Source organism: Anas acuta, chromosome 3 (genome assembly GCF_963932015.1).
Source record: "Anas acuta chromosome 3, bAnaAcu1.1, whole genome shotgun sequence".
Classification (NCBI taxonomy): domain Eukaryota; kingdom Metazoa; phylum Chordata; class Aves; order Anseriformes; family Anatidae; genus Anas; species Anas acuta.
In genome coordinates this window covers 107,685,128-107,706,547 of record NC_088981.1, presented here as the reverse complement: position 1 = coordinate 107,706,547, position 21,420 = coordinate 107,685,128, and the positions used below count along the sequence as shown (strand labels likewise).

General features: G+C 42.2%; 2 protein-coding genes across 5 annotated transcripts in view; both read left to right on the top strand.

Moving 5' to 3' along the window:
• Positions 1-854: 854 nt before the first annotated feature.
• OSR1 (odd-skipped related transcription factor 1) lies at positions 855-8,875 on the top strand. The gene is made up of 3 exons (XM_068678673.1): positions 855-914; positions 6,365-7,057; positions 7,597-8,875. Exons 2-3 carry the CDS (start codon positions 6,411-6,413, stop codon positions 7,730-7,732), a joined length of 783 nt encoding a protein of 260 aa, XP_068534774.1. The 5' UTR covers positions 855-914; positions 6,365-6,410; the 3' UTR covers positions 7,733-8,875.
• Positions 8,876-8,993: 118 nt separating this feature from the next.
• Positions 8,994-21,420, top strand: part of LOC137854797 (apoptotic chromatin condensation inducer in the nucleus-like) — a 93,676-nt gene continuing 81,249 nt past the window's right edge. Inside the window, exons 1-3 of one of the 4 annotated variants that reach the window (XM_068678669.1) lie at positions 8,994-10,004; positions 10,147-10,248; positions 10,707-11,007. The gene's annotated coding sequence lies outside the window, so the exon portion shown is untranslated. Of the gene's footprint in view, positions 11,008-21,420 lie in introns of all 4 variants that reach the window. The other 3 variants (XM_068678668.1, XM_068678672.1, XM_068678667.1) reach the window with 3 other exon arrangements.

The window sequence follows — 21,420 nt, the reverse complement described above, 5'->3', positions numbered from 1 at the left end:
TCCCTCCTTCTACCCCACTTTCCCCCCACCCCCCTTTTTATTAAATTATTTTTTCCTTCCTTTTTTTCCTCTTTTTTTTTTTTTTTTTTTTTTCCCCCTCTCTGCGCAGATCCCGGCCGGTCGTGTCCCGCCGGGCGGCGGGGAGGGGGCGCAGCGAGCCGGGTGCGGAGCGGTGCGGAGAGGCGCGCAGCCCGGGCGCAAGCAGCGCGGTCGCGCAGCGCCTCCGGGGAGCGAGCGCATCCCAGAGCCTCCGCGGTGCTGCGCGGAGCCGCCCCGGGGTTCCCGGGTTTCTCCGCTCCGCGGAGGGGTCCCGAGAGTAGCGGACCCCGGGGAGATGCCCCTGGGGGGGTGCTGCGGGAGCGGGGCCTGGGCGGGGAGGAAGAGATCACACGTTTGCGGGCTGCGAGCCCCGGGCTGCTGCGCCTGCAGGAGAAGCGGGGTTGAAAAGTTGGTTCTTCCCAGCCAGAAACTTTCTCCCTGCGTGCGCATGCCCGGAGTCTGGTGGGAGGTTGAGGGGGGAGCTGGGAGGGGGGGGTTGAAATAAGGAGGAGGCTGGAGGGAAGGGATCGGTTCAGTCTGAGCTCGGCTACTCCCGGGCGCGTTTGCACTCCGGCACACGCTCACGGCGCCGGGAGCGGGAGGAGGGAGAGCACCTCCGTCTCCATCAGCCAGAGCACCTGGACACCTGGCCCCGCTGCTCGCTCGGATCTGCCTGTACCCGCTGGAGGAGCAGTGGGGTGGGGTGGGGAGAGAGCTGTGCCCCCCAGGGCCAGCAGAGACACTGACCTAGCCAAACTTTTTTTTTTTTTTTACTTTTTTTTTTTTTTATTATTATTATCTTTTTATTTTACCAGCTCCAATTTAGCCCAGGATCTTTTAACTGCTGCCAGCGGTGGAGCACAGATCGGGATTAGGTAAATAAAAAGAACAACTCGTTTTGTTTGGTTTTTGTTTTGCCAAGCCTCGGGGGTTGGGGATATCAATCCAAACACCTCTTTTTCTCTCCCTTCTTTCTTTCTTTCCCCCCATCCTCTCTCATCATCCTCTGGATGGTGCAGAAGCGGGGAGATTCTGGTTCACGTGAGGAGAACTGTTCTCCTTGGGGCGGGCAGAGGGCTGGGGGAAGCCTTCACATGGGGCTCGGATATTTTGATGCTATTTAAAGGTTTGTCTTCCCCTCTCAAAGTTGTTTATCCCCCCTTGCGGAGGAGCTGTGTTTTTAACCCGAGCTAAAAATGACACATACTAGCTGCAAACCAGAAGTCTGAAACCAGAAGTCTGAAAGTCTGAATGTCCTTTATGGACTTGATCATTCAGCTTCTCCCTCGAATTCTTTCTTTCTTTCTTTCTTTCTTTCTTTCTTTCTTTCTTTCTTTCTACTCAATTTGTAGTATTTTAGGGTCTGAGAAGCCTTTCCTGTTTCTTCCCAAGGCCATAACAAAAATGGATCTAATGTTTATATTTGTCTGAATGGATCAAAACAAGTTCTATGTAGGGAGAAACTGGGCTTTTCCAGAGGCCGAGCCTATAAACTGTCAGTGCAAAGCCGAGGATTAGGGTACAGTTGTTATTCCTGGCTTTTGGGAGGGAAACTATAAAAAATCGAGCATAATACCGTCAAGCTGCGGGAATTGTCCGATAAAACGCAAGCAGGGCGGGAGGCTGAGAGCTGTCTCCCGGACAGGTGCACAGTGGGTCCAGTTCAGCACGACCCAAGTCAGTGGAGGAGAAGGGCCATCCCTTAAACCAGCGGTGGGCTCGGGACCCGAAAGTGGTAGGACGGCGCCGTGCAGCTCCTCTCCCGGAACCCGGCCGCCGGGTGGCCCGGGACGGCTCCGCCTCGGTCTGCAGGGCCTAGGGATGCGCCTCGGTGCCCCGCCGAGGTGTCACCGCCAAGGGTTTTGTCCACCCCCCGTGGCAGAGTGTGCTGTGACCGTGGGGAGGCAGAGGGAAGAAATCCAGTTTGCTGCTGGGAGAGAGGAGGGACGCTTTATTCGTGCGTAGGGGAGGCACCGGGCGTCTCTGGGGAGAAATCGAGAATGAATCCCGTACTGGGGGGTGTGCGTGGGGGTGGGTGAACAGAATACACACAAAAAAACTCCCAACCCTCTTAAAAATACTTCTGCAGAGAGCGGGCTGCGGAGCCTGGCCGCTGCGGCCACCCCGCCGGCACCCACCCAGCTGCGCTCCCGCCCGTGGCCCTCGCAGCCACCGGCCCGCGAGGATGGGGACCCTGTTTGATTTTATTATTATTATTATTATTATTAATATTAATATTTGGTTTGGGTTTGGATGAAGGCTGCCCCGGCCAGTGTGGTGATTACTGGTGCAGTCGGACCCTGGTTATTATTGTTATTATTATTACTGCGAGGCTGAGATCCACCGCATTCATCAGCATTCGCAATGGTGGTCTGGCGAAACTTGTCAACACTGATTTCGTGATAAAATGTGAATGATGATTTTATAAGGATTGAGCGGAGATATCCAAGGCACATGCTGACTGAGTCCTTCCAGTCCTCATTAATGTTAGCAATTAACTCTTTCACGCTCAATTAGCCCCGAATAAACCCGCTTTAATAGATTCTGCACACTTCATTAATACTTTGAATAAAACTGTGCTGAACAATGCACTGTATTCCTCAAGAACACCACACTCGAACAATGCGGAGCGAAAAGGCAATTTCATTCCCTTTCTAGCTACTTTCCCAAACACAGATAAATTGTAAGCTCTATTTCCTCGCTTAAACGGATAGGAAGGGAAAATCTCGTCCCCCAGAGGGGACAAAATGAGTGGCCGACCTGGTGGCAAAATGCTGCACAACGATGCGATACAGCCGAAAGGACAGGGCTACCAGACTTTAAAGGAGTCTGGCAAAACAGGAGGACTCTTCCTGACAGATGAACCTGATTGCTCTAGTTTGAGGCTATCCCAGGAATGCAGCATTTTATGCCCGCTACTTTATCATGTTTGTAAAAATAAGCAACGTTCTCAGGGTAATTTACCTCCTCCATTCTCCCATGTGGAACTAATTAGCAAACCTCATTATTTATGAGTCAGGTATTTAATGTAACAAATATCCCTTTCAAAGGACACATCGGAAATTGATAATTCAAGGTAGAAAGGAAAAATACTGGCTAGCACAAAGTTACCTAAAAATCCATTTAATTTCACTTCTTGCTATATTACCAACTAAAGACGGCTGATTTTATTTATTTATTTATTTATTTATTTATTTTGCATATAGCGGTGGTAGAATGTAGTCTGGAAGGTTAAGATTATAATGGTCTTAAAACAATGGCAACTGGACAATAGCATTACCGTATCTTCAGACAGGACAAAGGGTAAGAAAACTGGAGACAGATGCAGTCTTTCAAGTTTATGATCCTATTTTTGCAGCATAAATTTATCTTGGCATGAGTGGATTTTGTTTCAGTCAGAACACAAGTGGTTTGTTCTTAATTACTCACCGAGCAAGTTTGTGTTAAAATATAAAACCTCGCACAGTTTTATTGTGATGGGGGAACTGAAGCAGAGAACTCGTGGGGTCTTCTTTTAAAAAATAAAAATAAATAAATAAATAGAAAGAAACCCCGATAACGATCTGTTTACATGAAACTGAATTAAAGGTGGAGGTGACACCGAAATCAAAGAAACATTGATCTCTCTGCGGGCAAGCGGGAAAGCGGAGAATTACTGTGCTGTGAAACACTCTCGCTTTGATGTCCCGAAGAGAGGGGACTTCTTTATGAAATACTATGAAATACTCTGGTTCTATATTTTTTGACTATCCCGGTCGCACAGAGCAAAAGTGTAGCTTACATTTCTGGAAGAGTGCCAAGAAACTTGTAGTAACGTGAACATTCTACTCTCACCTTCTATTTCTCCTCTCTTCCCCCCCCCCCCTTTTTTCCCCCTATGTTCTTTCTTTTTTTTTTTTTTTTAATTTTATTTTTTATTTTTTTAATAGAACTGTTTTAGCAAAGGAAAGGAAAAAAAAAAGCGAGGGCACCGGATGCTATTACCAATCAACCGTATTTGCTTTTGATTTCTACCCCCTTCTTCATTTTGAAAATCGAAACTGATTTTTATTTTTATTTTATTTTTAATTTTATTGGGCAAGAATTAATACAAATTCGCATAATAGATTTTTGCTTGTACATTCCAAATCAAATGTTTTCTGATGATCCAAAGAAAGACAGGAATAAGTCCAGAAACTAACTCAGTTTGCAATAGCGTGTTTCATGCTTGAGAGATCTAGGAGTCCCTGGCCAGGAAAACAGGCACAGAGCCTTTGTGACATACAGAAACAGACATTTCAGGTACCCAGACAAGAGTGTTTTCCATGTACTTTGCTCTTGGGGTCATCGATTGAGGCATTTGTGCTGTGAAGTGGACACGCCTAATGTAAGGGCAGCACTAACAAAATAAAAAGCATTTCCCCAACTGAAGAACAAAACTGGTTGGTTCACCAGCCCTAAACAGTTAAAAAAAAATATATGTATAAATAAAGAAAAGAGGGAGGAGAATATAATATGTTAGGTTTTTGATCAGCTACTATCTAAATTGTATCCAATTAAAGAAAGCAAAATGTCACACTCTCTTATTCTGGGTCATTGCGATGGAATTCCACTAAGGTTTGAGTCTCTCTTCCTGCTGCTGATTTATGTAAAGCGGTGTGAAAGGTGGACATGGTGTACAGGGCCGCTCAGAGTAAGTTTCTTGCTCTCACACCCTTCCAGTCACAGCTCCTCAGTCCAGGCTTCAGCCCAAATATAAATCAGATTTGTTTCCCTGGTCATTAGAACTCTTCTGTCACCAGTGCTTCTCTGTCCTGTTCCTCCTATCTCCCCAGCCCGGGGAGACAACCTTTGCTCTGCAGCACTTTGCTGCCTCCTTTTCTCCAAAGGGGCTTCACTCTTCATGTGGGAATGCACCTCCTCAGGCTGAGTGCCCCGGGGATCCTACAGGGACCCTGTGGGAATCTTGCAGGGATCCTAAAGATACTCAGCAGGAGCCCTGGACGGGATTTTACGGGACCCTGTGTGGATCCTGCAGGGATCCTATGAAGAATCATATAGGCACACTTGTGGGCACTCCATATGGATCCCATAGGAAAGGAGCCCCACTGAGGACAAATCCCAGAAATCACTGGGAGAAAGGAGCATAAGCTCTGGGATGTGGAATAAGGAGGCTCCCAGGGGTGCAGGGATGCGGTGCTTCTAAAACCCATGGGTGCTCTCTCACACCACAAAAAGGGTAGGCTCTGTCCCCTCTGCCAGCCCTAAGGAGGCATCTCCTGCCAAATGGTTGACAGCAGCCAGGGCTGTGCTGAGTGCTCAGTTTGCAGGCAGGGCCAGATGCGCCTCGATGCTGCTGTCTGGTAGCATTTTCCCCTCCGCCTTGTGGGGTGGAATGGGTAGGGATCTGGCCCAGAGTAGAGGCTGGGGTCTTGGCAGGACCCCGAAACATAGAGCAAAGTGGTGGTACCCAGTCAAGAGAAGGGCTGTGGCCCTGCGGCCCTGCAGCTGGTGGGCTGGGTATTCCTGCGGGTAGGGTCCCTCCAGCCGTTGTCTTTTTCCCTTGTGAAGGGCTTTAATTGAGCGACTGCCTAGACTAGGACATGGGCTTAAAGCCAGGCACTTCCCCCTGGGGAGAGCAAATGGCACTTCAGATTTGTCACCCAGAAGCAGCATTTTCCCATTTCTTTTTGCAGTATATAGACGGAGAGCTGTTGTTTGTTTCTTTTTTTTTTTTTTTTTTTTTTTTCCCCCAGGATATTTTAGTGTATTTTCTCTGTTTGAATGGGGGAGGATGTTTAGTTCTGAGCACCCTACCGCCTCCACCACCCCAGAGGCAGAGGCCTGGCTGAGGGAAGACCATGGGGAGATGAGCAACCAAGAACTAAGCACCCACTCCCTACATAAACTCAACAGTCAGGAATAAAGACAATTTTGGGAGACAGGCCGAGTGGGCAAAATCCTACCGTTTTAGAAAGGCTGAGGGATACCTACTAAGGGATTTTTAGTTTTGTTGGAGAACATCTACCTATATGGTCCAAAATATTATCTCTTGCTGTCTAAGTGCAGATGTTCATCAGGGGCATACCTGGCACACAAGTGCTGTTGAGGGAGTGAATGACTGTAGATGGGGCATACCCTCTGTGTGTGATGGGTGGGGAGAAGGAGACTCTGGAGACCTGTGGGGATACACTCACAGCCAAGAACTGGTTGGGCCTCTCCAAGTCCAAAGCAACTTCTTCCTGTGGCTTTGGAGAGGGGAATTAATAAAGGATGAGGTGAGAAATACCCATTTCTTTGTATAAATCTACTTCTTCCTCTTCTCTTCCCCGTCTTTATTTTCCAGATCTTTTCCTCCCCTGTTCCCAAGATCCTCGTCCCAAGCAGCCACCATGGGAAGTAAGACTCTGCCGGCCCCAGTGCCTATCCATCCTTCCCTCCAGCTCACCAACTACTCCTTCTTGCAAGCATTCAATGGGCTTCCCGCTGTGCCCTCTGATCACCTCTCCAACCTCTATGGCTTCAGCGCCCTTCACGCCGTACACCTGCACCAGTGGACTTTGGGGTACCCAGCCATGCATCTGCCTCGTTCCTCCTTCTCCAAGGTGCCCAGCGTGTCGAGCCTAGTGGATGCACGTTTCCAGCTGCCCACCTTCCCACTCTTTCCACACGTCATCCAGCCCAAGCAAGAGGCTACTAATGTGACCCTCAAAGCCAAACCTCGCTTTGATTTTGCCAATTTAGCAGTGGCTGCCACGCAAGAGGACCACTCTAAACTAGGACAGGTGGACAGCCAGGGCTCCCCCCCAGGGCTGGGGTCTTTACTTGAGGTGACTAAACTCTCTCCAGAGAAGAAACCCACACGGGGAAGGTTACCTTCCAAAACCAAGAAGGAGTTTGTGTGTAAATTCTGTGGCAGGCACTTCACCAAGTCCTACAACCTTTTGATCCATGAAAGAACCCACACCGATGAACGACCCTACACATGTGACATATGCCACAAGGCCTTCAGAAGACAGGATCACCTGAGGGATCACAGGTAACTATTCTCCTTGCTGTTTTCCCTTTGTATCTGTGCTTTCCCAGTTACCCACCTACAGTTGTAAAGGTGCTTGTTAGAAAGGTCGCATCCCCAGTCCCACGGCAGTGATCCTTCCATGTTTTTCTCTATTCAGTACTGGTAGAGAAACCCAGAAAAGTCACTTTGTAAGACAAGCCTGTTGTACTCACCCACCCTGCAGAGATGACTTGCACAGTCTCCTTAGCTTCCACAGATATTTTCACCCTCATTTTGCACCCTCTACATTTAGATCATTTAGAAGTGTCATGAAGACACTAAGTCTGGTGACCCTAAAGTTAGAGGGAAGCTCCTTGTCCCTAAGAAGGGCACCGTTGTGCACCTCTGATATCGCCCTCTCTTCTTGCCCTCACAAACAGTTGATTACCCTAGCGTTGCACTCTGGTGCTCTCAGTCTCAGTGGTAGGTGTAAAAATCTCCAGTGTGTTTTCCATCAAGTAAGATCACTGCTGAGTTCAGGCCAGTTGTTTCTGACATCTTGATTGTTTTTCTCTTCCTAGATATATCCATTCTAAAGAAAAGCCTTTTAAGTGTCAAGAATGTGGGAAAGGATTTTGCCAGTCCAGAACGCTAGCTGTCCACAAGACACTGCACACGCAAGTAAAGGAACTGAAACCTGCCAAACTTAAGTGCTGAATTTCCAGCTTCTATGAACTTTTCCTCCCCTTCAGACTTTACACCAAAACCAGAAAAAAAAAAGAAAAAAGAAAAATGAAAAAAAGACAAACTAAACAAACCCTGTCAGGATGGGAGCACAGAACTTTGTGTTTGTTTTTGTTTGTAGTTTAAAAAGAGCAAAATCCCCCCTGGCAACCCACTTCTTCAGCCATGGGTTAAAATGATATTTGGCATTTAAAATATACATGAATGATGCAGAAAGTGCTATGTGATTTGTGTGGTTTTGATAAACTTTATGCCAAAAGGTGGTGCTCACGTGTTGGACAGGAATCTGTTTAAAACCAAACAAAAACCCACCAAAAAACAAACAAACAAACCAACAAATCCACAAAAATACTCCCACAGAAAATCCTAACAACCCTCCACCCCACCTGAAATCGTAGATTCCAAAAGTATTACTTAAAAAGAAAAAGAAAAAAAAAACTCTTATTTTATACTTTTTTTTTTTTGACTGTATAAAGCTTCTTATTTTTACACTTCAGGAAATACAGAGAATTCCGGAAGATGATTAAGAACTGAAACTGTGGTTTCTCATCACAGCACCATTAGAACAAGAAGGGCGACTTGCTATTTTGTTTTCTTAAAAGGAGAAGAAAATTAATGTTTGGAAATGACCTAAAACTCTCAAGTGAAGAGTCCTATAAAGTGATGGAAAATGAATCCAGATCTTAGACCCGCAGGTCCCTGGTATCAGGACAAATCAGTGTTCTTGGGACATGGAGACCTTTATTTTTGCCTTGCGGTCTAGTGTGCTGCAAGGAGGTTTGTAATGCGTGGACTTATTTAAAAAATCCCAAAGGAAAGAAAGATGGCAATATGTCAAACTGATGGTATGCACAACGTGGTTTTAGTGGTACTTTAAAGTCTTCATGAATCTTGATGAGACAGAACAAATCTCAACCTGAGAGCATATTTTTTTAAATGCTGGCTTTCTGAACAGTGTATTCAAATTAAGAGACATTCCAATAAGTTTTGTTTATTAAAAAAAAAAAAAAGTTGTATGGCTGTTTGGCACTTTATGCTGATTATTGGTAATTGACATTTATCACTGGATTGTGTGTGTTTTTTAAGTATTAAAATAAATCGTTATTTTACAGGCAAGTCTGCACGGACTTCATATGTGTTCATTTGGTTTCAGATCTCCCCCTTACCAAACCCTCTCTATCAATATTCAGAACATTTTTTTTTTCCAAGTGAGCTTGATATTTCCTCAGTGCTTGTTTCTACCAGTCTTGGAAAGTCTGTATTTTTCCTTAATGCATAAACTTTCTCCCTCTTCTTTTTTCCTTTTTTTTTTTTCCTTTCCTACCTCCCTTTCCTCCCCCCCCACCCCCCCACCCCCGCCTCCCCCTCTCATCCCCCCCTCCTTTTTCTTTTTTAAAGGCTAACAAAAGTAAACAGAACTGTTGGGAGTCAAATAATTTTGCTTCCAGTGTGGAAAAAAATCGTCTTGGGTAACTAAATCTTGGGTATTAGCTGATAAGATTAGGTGTCAGAAGTGTTATAAAACAAATCAGATGAATAATGGGCAAACTGTTACTTCTTTCACAGCCTGAAGGCTCTGCCGGAGAGCGGCCTTCTCTTAGCTTGTCGGGAGTGGGCATTTTTCAGACGCATCTTCGGCCGATATAGCGCTTATTGGGGCGGCCTTTGATTCCCGGCAGCTGTCTTAGATCAGAGATGTTTATTCCACTGCGAAACCTCTTCGGATAGAGACGGGGGAGAGAGCTCAGAGCGGGGGCATCCGCCTTAGCCTTTGAAGCGCCTCTTGCCGTCCTTTCTAGTCTTCTCGGTAAACCCTAAACCCTCTTCTCCTGTCACAAGTCAGTGCCCCGAGATAAGAAAAGCCTCCTGCAAATTAGCACGGTGACACGTCTGAAGTAACAACGGACCTCCACTGGTGGCTTTTGCATTTCCGAAAATCGGATGCTTGATGCCGCAAGCCTCTCAGTCCAAAGAGGTTCCTTTCCCCGTTCCCTGTTCTGCCTTTAGAAAATATTTCTTTATTTGGTCAAGGAATCCTATCAACGACAGGGAAAAAAGTTGCGGTTGTATTTCTCTTAATGTAAGGAGGGGAGAGAGGGAAGAAACCTCCCCTCACCCTTTTTTAAAAATTATTATTATTATTTATTGGACACCGTTTCGTGCGCATCGTAATTAATTTAAATGCACTTGCTGGACGGGTTGCAGAGTCCACCTTCATTGTAGGAAGGCCCCTGAGAAACGCAGGGTACTGGGATGACTCCTCTGCGTTCATCCAGCTTCGGAGGCTGTGGGAACAGTCCGAGTTTGAAGCCAGCTTGCTTTTGCTTTGCTTCCCACCGCCTCCCCCTTTCCGCTCCGCGTAAAGGCTTTTGGTTTTGTCTTAAAAGGCATCTGAGAAACAACCACTCGGAATAAACAAGGAGAGTGCGGAGGCGAAATCACCCGAGCCTGCGGGAAGCCTGCGTTTCGACAGCATTGTAGATGCCACAGTGAGTTGAGGAGCGCGGTGCTCTGCGCGGCGCTCCGCGGGACCCTTTGCTGCGCGGGGCCGTGCGCTGTCAATCCGGATCGGTCTGCGTTTTATCGACCGCGTCTCTTGGGGGGAGGAGGGGGGGGCGGGGAGGAAGAGGAGGATTTGCTCTGCCTCTGAAGCCCTCCTTGGGTTTATCTGCATCGTTTTGCTCGAGTCCAGCGGGAGCGGCCGCCTTACCGCCGTGCAGGTCTCTGTCTGCACAGTTTTGCTTGGGAAAGTCCACTCGTAGCACGCAGCGCGCCGTCCGGGCCCAGCTGCCGCCGGCATACGGCGCTGCTGGGTCAGAGGCACCGCACCCTGCGCCTCTCCGACCAGGGACACGCAGCCCCGAGCGCTGGCACGGTGTTAACTGCCAGCCTAAGGACTGGGTGGTTCGCCCCCCCGCTTCCCTCCTTCTCCCCTCTCTTCTTCCAGAAGGAGATTCACGGAGAAAGTCTCCGATGAACTTCTACGGCCGCTTTACAGTCTCGCGTCGTTTATGGCATGGAGTGAAGGAACCCGCATGCACGCAGGGTCCAGTGGCGGAGCGGGAAAACGGAGGGCTCTGTCTTTTGGAGCCAACAGTTTTTCAGGGGTCGTGACTACGAGGCAGCTCTCCGAGTCGGCTCCAAAGGGAGGGAGGAAGGAACGCAGGGAGGGTCACTACACTGAGGCTTTCCCACGGTCGCTCCACCACCTCCTTAACACCGGGATAACGAAACACCCGTGGAGAGAGGTAAGAAACCGCATCAGTCAGCGGTTCATGGGAACCATTATAACTGCGGGGTCGTGAAGGTGGATAAACCATTCCTCCCAGCTGGGCATGAGAAGAGATTCATTTGTATGGCTGAAGCCTGCTTATCTGCCTGCCAAGATTTTCCCTGGACATGCATTTTTATGTGCAATAAAAAATAAATAAATAAAAAGAATAATCAGATTTACAGATGTATTAAAATTACATAGGCATACCGAGCACAGGATGGACACAGCCTCTTAATGTCATTTATATTAAATGTACATGTGTGAGCATTTCCTCTTCCCAGAAGGCTTCTTTCTTCCCTGTGCAAAAAAAAAGGCTATCTCTCTGGTCATGCTCTCAGCTTCACTGGTGAATAGTTCGCCTATTCCTTCCAGTGTTTTGAATTTTGCTAGGCAGTATCAGTGCAGTAATTCAAAGGAAAGCAAAGAACAGATGAAATCACAACAGTCAAAAGAGATAAATCGTACTAACCCCAAAATAAATGAGGGGAATTATACAGGAAAAGTGTCTTTTGAATCAGGGTCACAAATAATTTCAATGATTAATTACCTCCCTCCCCATTCTCCTTTTTCTTCTTCTCCTTCTTCATCTCTTTTTCTTCTTCTTCTTTTTTTTTTTTTTTTTCTTTTCTTTTCTCTCTTTGCATGTGTTTTATTTTGACATTCATGCAGTGAATAAAACTTGCATAGGCCTCAATCTGCCAACTGAGAGATGATTCTTGATTCTGTTTTCACAGTTGCTTTAAATTTAGCTTTTTCATCATAAAAATATCATTGAATGGTTTGCAAGAGTAAAAACCAAGGCACCTGACTAGAGATCTAGAGTTGTATATTCCTGCAAGATTTAAAAGGGAAACTTTTTTTTTTTTTTTTTTTTTTTTTAACCATTTCCATTTCCAGGAGAAATTGTAGAGATGTCTTGGCACATCTCCTTCTCTCTCTTTTCTTTTGCATTCCAGTCATTCTTTTTCTGCCCATAAACTGTTACTACTCTGCAACAGCCTGATTGTGCACAGCCTTCTCAGCCTGGTTTTCTTCTGGATGCAGGAAGGAGTTGTGTCAAATGGGGTCTTCACAGTGCACATTCATGAAACAGAGCATAAGCATCTCTCAGAATGTGTACTGGAACAGCAAATGCTTACTTTTCAGCTTTGGATTACATATGTCTCTGAAAAGGGGACCAGAAATTATGGATTTTTTTTTTTTTTTTTTTTTTTTTGTAAAAAGGTTCTGCATGAATTGTATATTAATCCCAGTTTCTGTGGGGATGGATTAATCCCAACTTCCTAGTTGTGTGGCTACAGATAATTCTGATGGGGTTGGGGGCAGGGAAGAAGGGAGATGAGGAAAGGAGAGGGAAGTTATGAAGATATATCACAGGAATACATAGCCTAAGTGGCCAGGAGCCATAAGTACTTGAGTTTCAATACCACTTCTACCTCTGTCACCACCTGTGAGCTGAAGCAAATCACATCAGCTACCTGTTTTGGTTTTGTCATCTGTAAAATGGGAATAATGCTGCTGCTTTTGCTCCCAAGAGATCTGGCACACTCTTGTATAAACTCCTGCTCAATCTTCCTGTAGTGAAAGGAGCTATTCCAATCATATGTAACCTATACCTGGACAGCTGAAAGCAGTGGCTGATCTGGGACATCTAATAGAGTGTGCAAGACAAATTTATGTTCACGTGTATTTCCTTTTCAGCCCTGGCAGATTTGTTGAGAAATGGAGTCCTACAGCCCAGAATGCATTTCTTCCCTGAATTCCTATCCAATGACTAAACAGGAGGAATGTCATGGGCCAAATTCATCCTTGGTGGGACTCCAATGACATCAGTCATCTTTATAGGAGCTTTTTGTATGAAGTCAATTGGGTTTTAAGAGGACTGAGTTTGGCCCTATATATATTTAACTGCTCAGAGACCTGCAGCAGTGAAGGGAGCTTTCCTTGTCTTAGAAAGAAACACTTTTGAGTCTGGGAGATGCATGCTAAACCATTGACATGTTTAATACAGTCAGGTGTACCTTATTTAAACCTAAGGATCAGCTGAAGTACACTCAGCATCCAGCAGTATATAAAACCAACCCCAGCTACTGAAATATATTGTTAGTTTTCAACGGAATTCTGTGTTTGCCCATGCTGGTACATGCAGTGCTGTGCCATGGGTACCTAGCAGACACGTTTACGCAACAGAGAGCAGCACTCTGCAGGAATATTGGCATGAGGCTTGCACCACAGCATGGTGCTGTGGTGGAGTAGTTTGGCTCTGCTCTTAATTAGGTATAGTTATTCTAGATTCCACATCATGCTCATACAGTTCTGCTGCTTCCGGCTCTCATCTCTCTGTAGTCAGCTCTCTGGGTCTGTAATTCCAATGCCAGTTACACCTGATGAAACCATGGTAAATCACCAAAAGGGATGTTTCTTCCTCCACCAAGACAGATGAGAGGCTCTCTGTAGCCATGGTTTTAGTGTTGGGTAATCTTCCTGTGGAGGATGATTTCTCTGCCTAAGCCTTAGCCTTAGATGACTCAGTGAGGTAAGACCAGTTCTTCTGTAGGTGGCCTTTGGGCACTTTTCAAATATAAATCCATTATTTTTCAGACAAGACACACTGTTTAAAATCTCTTAATGCATACCAAGGTCTGATTCTGTTTCTGTTAGCGTTATATTTTCATTGGTATTGCATCTTTGAATGAGAGGTGACCGCAGGTGAATGAAAAGCTTGGAAACATGACAAAGGTGACAGCATTACTGGTCACTGATTTATTCCTACATAAGCAACAAGATAGCCTTGATCTTCTGCATGCACATGCAAATAGCTTTTAAAAATAAAGGCTTTCACAACATAGGTTGTGTATTGGGAGGAATTAGATTTTCCTCTTCTGAATAATAGAATTTGCAGTTGTACCAGACCAGACTTTTGTAGAGATCTATTTTTTGTTTTGCAAAATCCACGTGAAAACAAATTTTTCTATTTCTGTTACTAAAGCATTTCAATCATGGTTACTGTCATGAAACTAAGAGATTGTATCCTGTTTCCCAGATAGATCTTTCCATATCCACACTCAAATGATCTCTATGAGGACTTATCTGTATACATTCTTTCTTTTTCACCATTCCCCACAACTTCCTAATGCTTTATTCTGCAGTACTTTGAAATCAGGGTTAATACTGGAAAGTGCACAGAAATTAATTCAGTTGGTATATTCAGGGATACTCTGAAAGACTTGATAGAGTCTGAAGAATTGTATTAGAATTTGAAAGATGTGTATATAAATATACATAAACACTTATTCACAGTCTTTTTGATCACAGCAGCACTATATAATTGATAGATATTAATTGATAGTATGCTTTCATTTGATCAGTCAAGCTCTTGGTTTAGAAAACCTGTCTGGATTTTTTGGCTGTGATAGTCTGCTATTCTGTGATATTGCACCAAATATATACTTTATTTATTTATTTATTATTTTAAATGCTAGCATTATAGTTTCTGACAGAATGGCTACTGAAAAACAAAACATTTTCCATTTCTGGCCTTTTGGCTTTGAACTGGGGCTGCTCAAATCAGATGTTTTGGGGGAATGATTAATCTATTTAACAATTATTTTTTTTTCCTTTCAAGAGTTGTCCAGACACTACATGGCTTTCTTCCATATATATGTGAAGACATTTCAATTTATATACGTCTCATAAATTCCATTTTTTTTCCTTTATCTATTTATCTATTTATCTCCAGACATTCGGCTCCAGGCTACAGAAAAGTCTCAGGTGTAGTTTCAGAGGACAGAGGACAAAACTTCCCAATATGTAAACATTAAAATAAGTAAAAGCAAATCTTAGATATAGTTATCCCAGGTAGGAGAGGTCTGTGTGCTAAGTGCACACGGGGAGTAAGGGAGTAAGTACATAGTGATCAGTGTGTTCATGACCCTGCTGTCCTTCCTTACCTACCACAGTCACAAGGCTGGTCAGGCACATGTCCAGAGGAGGGATTGTACCACATTTCAAAGAGTTAACTGGGATGTAAGCAGTACTTAACTATCTAGGGCTATTGGACTTTTTCTCTTCTCAGGAAAAGTCTGTTCCAGACACTTCCCTCGCTTATTAGTTTCATTCTCAGAGCTCACAAATACTACACCCACATTTTTTCCGCAGGCTGCTGAGGCTACTTCAGTGTTTCAGGTCAAGGCACAGCCACCTCTATCTTGCAGGTTTTCTTCTCTGTTGGTTGTCTCACCTGTGTACAGAGATCACCTGTAGCCTTATGCTGGTAACTCGTCCAGTCTGACACTCAGCTGGTCTGACTGGGATGTATTCATTGTTTAATGTGGCTGACCACAGTATCATGAGGCCTGAAGGATGGACTCTTTTTTTTTTTTTTGGGGGGGGGGGGGGGAAGCTGGGTTTCATTTCATGGACAGCTAATTGGACTGGACACACTCTTATTTTTATTCCATAATTGTTTGATTTGAATATTACAGAAATTCCTTATTGCACTCAAAATAATATATATATATGCATATTTGCCCTTAGAGCAACTTTATTTTTTTATTTATTTTTTATATATTTTTTAAATTTTTATTTTATTTGTATATGTTCAGTCTATATTGGCTTTGGGCTTACAGGTTCTTATCGGTTTCTTTACACAGCTGTTTGTGTTGGTTTATGTGAGCATTCTTGAAAAGCATATGTAAAATAACATAATATGTAGCAGAACAGGTGTGCAACGTGGTATTCATAGACCTTCAAGAATGCCTTTCATTACCTTCCTAGGAACTTCTGGTTAATTCTTCTGGTGCCTATTGTGCCCATTCTTTTTGGATTTTTCTTTAAAATATACTTCTCTTGGAAAATATCTTCTTCAACATTTTACAAACAGCTCTGGGTTGTGCCACCCACCAAGAGAATTTTTGGATGTCTATTGAACATTCAGTGAGTTGCTGGATAACATTGGTATGCCAAATTTAGACTTTGTGGTGAAGGATGCCATGTACAGCATTGAGAACAGTGTTGGCTGCTGGTCTTAGCAACCAATAAATAATTAAGAATCTGGATACTTGATGATCCATAAAGAAGAATGACTCAGCTAACCCTCTACTGTTATTTCTTCATTATCACAGGCATAGATTCAGGCCAAGAACTGGTTTTCCCTTATGCATTTATTTGGTGACCACTTGGATATGACATAGGAAACAGTTAGTGTTTCTCCAGCAGTTGGGAAATGTTTACTTCCAGCTGTTTATTTCCCTCAGTGGATTAATAAGTCTATTTCAAAGTGCTGCAAAAAGGAAAACTGGGTTTTTGAAATGGGGAAGGAAGAACATCCAGTGACACAGTGCTTTCATCAAACTCCCTTTTTCCTGCACTGTAAAGGAAATGTTTAAATCAATGTCTCAGAGCTCCCTTAATTTTCCAATGTACCTAATAAAATATATAAATTATAAAACTTAATAAAATAAACTGCATCAGTTAAAGAAAATGGAACGAGAAATGAGATGGAGAATTCCTGAACCCAACCTTTCCACTGAACTGGTATCAGCCTGATTATCACGTTATAAAAACAACACAAACTTTCTGCAAAGATTTACACTCTTTGTAAAACAGCCAGCAGGGGGGACTTGGTGCTGGGTACCATTTGCTCAAAGCCCTCGTGACCTTTGAAGTCTTCTGCATTTTTCCTCTGGTACTTTACAGTTTAAGAATGTTGTCATTTTTACTGAAATCTTACATTAATTAGGACTTTTGTGGCTTCTGAGTGTGGTCATAAAGGGGAACCATCTATTATAGAGTTGTCTGCCAATTTGATGAGAGACTTTTCAGCCACAGGTGAATGACACTTTATTATTTTATTTTATTTTTCTCCTGGGATGCAGCGTATAGCTTCCTTTGGATGGAGATCTTGATAAAGTAAAATTAATATGTATAGATCTTGATCATGAAGGTAAAGCTCTCATTATTGGTAGTGATCCTGTGAGAGTCATTAGTTTCATCAGAAGAAACCGAACAATGAACAAGAGAAAAAGCCCAGATAGGAATACCTGCTTGCATGCAATCCCATAGCCAAGCAGCCAAGTAGATAAACTGGCTATAAGTCTGTGCAGCAATCATATATTTCTCTGACCTATTCCTGCCAATTAATAGAATATGGAAGACAAAAGATCAAGAGATGACTGGCTAAACGTGGAGGTGTGAATATGGATTTAGAAGTTGGGACTCCAAAACCACACTTTTAAACTTAACATGTAAGCACCAAACTCACAGTGTCCCAGTTTTCAGAGATAGAGTGCCAGAAAGTCCCAACTGAAGTCTTTGTTGGCTGCAATTTCTTAGCACTTACAGCACTGATTTTGGCACTTAAATTCAAGATTGTTAGTTGACTTTAGTAGGGCTACCCAGTTTATAAATCACTCTTTTCCTTTGGCCCAATGTTTGTAGATCTCCAGATGGAGAAGAGTGTGACCCAAAGGTGGATTTGGCAACTCCAGTATGCCTTAGGTCAAACATCTGTAAGGAACATGTGTCTGATTTCCTTACGACTTCATCATTTCAGTAGATGGTGTATTCAGTACAATGTTATATCTGCTACTGAAATAGCTGAATGCAAATACCAGGAACCTCTGGGAAATTTTAGTTAATAGGAAAATAATCTAAAACAAATTCATCCTGTTATAGAGCCAGGAGAAAAGAAATGAAAATAAAAGGAGTTACTGATCCAACCAAGTAGGCACAGAAATGAAACCTCTCTAGGATTTTCTTTTTAGGTTCTCCAACTTCAATTAATTTAATGAGCAAACTAGGTCAATAGCACAGTCTTTTTATGAATAAATGAATGCCATAGATTCACTAATATTAAAGTATACAGTCAGTCAGCATCATTCACTGCTCTGCTGAGGGAGCTGTGGCACAGCAGCTCTATATTTGGCTCTAATCCTAATTCAGACATTCAGCCTTATGAGTCAATGTAACACAACTGCTGTAATGAAAACACAATTATAGAGAAAGACAGCTGGAGTATCACAAAAGATCAAGTAGCCTGAGTTTCAAGTAGGGGTAAGAGAGGTAATGTCAACTGCATTTTGTGTTTCTGTATTTGGTTTTCATGCCAATATAAAATTCAGAGATTAGATTGAAATGTGGAAAGTTTTGTAGTCATTATAATACTGATATATTATGTTGTACACTCCAAGAAGATCATTAAAAATAAAAAGAGTTGCAGAATTCAGATCACAGATACTGTTTTCTTCACATATGATCTCTTGCTTTGAGGAAGGTTGCTTTGAGGAAAGAAAGCTTATTCATTGTTAGTTTGAACTGATAACTGAAAATCTCAATGGACCAACAAAAATAATAATACTTAATATAAATAATATTTTATTTCTCGTGTGTGGTGAGTGGATATCTTCAGAGGAGATTCTCCCCTCCCCTGGACATTATTATTATTATTTTGTATGTTATCTAGGTATGAAAGCAGAAAACCACAAAATCAAAACAATTAGATTCAATATATCTGCAAATGCCTTAATTTTGGTACTTAAAAAGGCTGCTTTCCTGAATCAGAGCCAAAAACTCATTGCAGAATGACTTATTGGAACACAGGTAACACGTTTTATATAACAGATTGAAAGTGAACAGTTTGCATAAAGTTCAGAGTGAAATGCCCTTGTATGAACAATTTGCATGTTTATAGAAACAAAAAGGCATTGCATAAATGAAGGATAGTATATGTAGAAATATAGTTTAAATGTATTTATAGTGAAATTATTCACTACATTTGGAGATTTGAATAGTATGTAAAATACTGTAGCATTTCTTCCTACATACATGCAAAAGACTTATAAATTGACATATACTGAATTTATAACCTGTGCAAGGTTAAAAAGTATAAATATTTTTTCTCATTAAACCTTGTTACTTACTCTTTGTCCTTACCAGCTGGTGATAATCATAACATTGTGCATTATCATGTTACTCTTTATGGGAACATAAGGCAGGTCTTCTGTGATTATCAGAACTCTGCAAGCTTGGAAGGGAAGCATGTGTTTTTTAGATACAAGGAAAATACTTAAAGAAGAAAACAGGTGTATAACAGTGTGGCTATGGCAAAATGACACCCAACTGGACTTCTAACAAATGATTACGTTAATTGATTTCTGAAATATTTATTCTCTTTAAACAAAAAGGAAAAGCAAAGTATCAATTAGAGTCTTATTGCAATTTTTATTTTTTTACATTAATTAATTATTTAAAAGTTGGGGCTCTTAACAATAAACCTAGTTATGTTATTGGCCATATCACTCTTTCTGGCCTGCTTTAAATCAGGTAGTCTGATGAGTTAACATGTTAGCATACACAAAAGTGGTTAAGACATGCTAAGTGGGACTTTTGTTTTCCAAAATTGTATGCATCGATCTCTGTTTTGTTTTATATTGCTGCTGTCAGGAGCAAGAGTTACCAAGTCCTGTTGAGAATACATGACATCCTTGCAATCAACACTAGTGATGGCAGAAATTCCTTTCTGAACATGTGAAGAGGTATATGCTTATTTCCTTGGCTGCTTTCATGTATTTATTTATTTATTTATTAATTTGTGACCTATGTGGAACTCCTGGGGAGGATTAGTCCTTCAAAATGCTGACAAACTAGTTGAAGGAAGTAATTTATGATTAAACCCTTCCCCTTTTTCTGCTGATGTGAAGTGAGGAATGGTTTGTTGGAGGGGAATTTGCTGCAAAATGTGAGTTGTCTTTAAAATAACTAGTATAGGGAGCTGATTGCACTGCAGACTTGTCTGACTACTTTATCGTATGGATCATCTCATAATATCTCAAATTACAACTTTTCTTGTTTCTTATATCTGTGGCATGGAAAGAGCTCACAGTGTTAATGGTCACATATCTTTCCACTTGAAGACAGTGTTCTAGATACAGTGTCTTGAAGATACACGAAAATCAACAGCACTTGTGATCGAGGATGAATAAGAAAATAAACCAAAACTTTTTATTTATGTTGTCCACTGTTTTCATTTACTATTGATGTTTATGTGCTCACAGCATATCCAGCCATATGCTATTTGGCTCAATGTTTACTTCTGTAACTTAGATACAACAATCTGTAGCCAAAGTTTGGCAAAAGTTGATAAAAAAAAAGGAATATATTCAGAATGTTTGTTTAAAACATAATACAAAATTAGTCAAATTAATGAAGAAATATGCTGTTTGAGAGTATTAAAATGTTTATATTATCCAGATGATCTTTGCTATGTAAATAGTTTGTGGACAGCCAATATTTAGTAACTCAAGCTATTCAAGCTATAGCTTTTCAAGCTATCACTGGTTGGACTGTCTGCCTGGCAGTATTCCTTTTCCTTGAGTAGATGTGTGAGTAGTACTTCCAATGAATATTTTTGCAGTTCTGGGTTTCCCAAATACTCACATATGCATCCTTCAAATCTGATGTTTCTGAATACATTGTGCTGCAAAAATTCATGGAAATCATGGCTCAAAGATTAATTAATGAAAAAAGCAGAAATATATTTGTATTCAAAATTAATTGCACCATTTTCCCCAGAGTAACACACAAACACCCTTTGTCTGGTGATAGACAATACAGATACTTAAAAATAAATAAATATAAATAAATGAAACTATTGGATCTTATTTCCTGCTTGCAAACTGTGTGTGGGTGGCAGTTTCTTCTCATATTCGAACTGATTCAGGTTCAAGTTGCACTTGAACATATTTTGTATCTTGCCCTTATTCTTGTGAAACTGTGGATTTATGGAAAAGGGTCTTTTGGCAGAAAGAAGTGTAGATTTTAGAGTTAGAGTTTGCTGCAGTGGTGAAGCTTAGTTTACTGTACTCACATGCTTGCTAGATGGTACTTGGTTGCTCATCTCATGTCAATAAATCAGAAGACAGTTGTCATATTATTCTTCTTTATTTTCAGACACAGGCCAGTGAGCATCTTGCAAGTGTCAAATAAATAGAGAAGCAAAATTCATGATCATGCTGAAGGGTTTAAAGTTAAGCCTGATGTTTCAGAATTTGTTTTTGAGTCAATGTCCACACCAAAGCTGTTGTTCCAAAAAGCAGTTTGAAAAGAAGAGATAACATACATTAATGGTGATAAAATTTTCAATATAAGTTTTTACATTTATATATGTATGCTCATATGTTCACCCATGTTATATCTAAATGAAAATCCTTTCTGCTTTTTGTTAGTATTCTGTAGCTACTATTTCTGTGTAAGCTGGTTGGACTATGGGTTACATTTTGCATATGTGAATTTAATGCTTTTTCCTACTGCAAAGTTCAGGCTATAGGTTTGAACTCCATGAGCCTAACTTGGATAGGCCAGGACAGCAGGAATCATATATGGTTTGAGC

Coding starts and splice junctions, on each gene's coding strand:
- OSR1 (XM_068678673.1), top strand. CDS start 6,411: ATGGGAAGTAAGACTCTGCCGGCCCCAGTGCCTATCCATCCTTCCCTC. Junction 7,058..7,596: donor GATCACCTGAGGGATCACAG/GTAACTATTCTC, acceptor TTCTCTTCCTAG/ATATATCCATTCTAAAGAAA.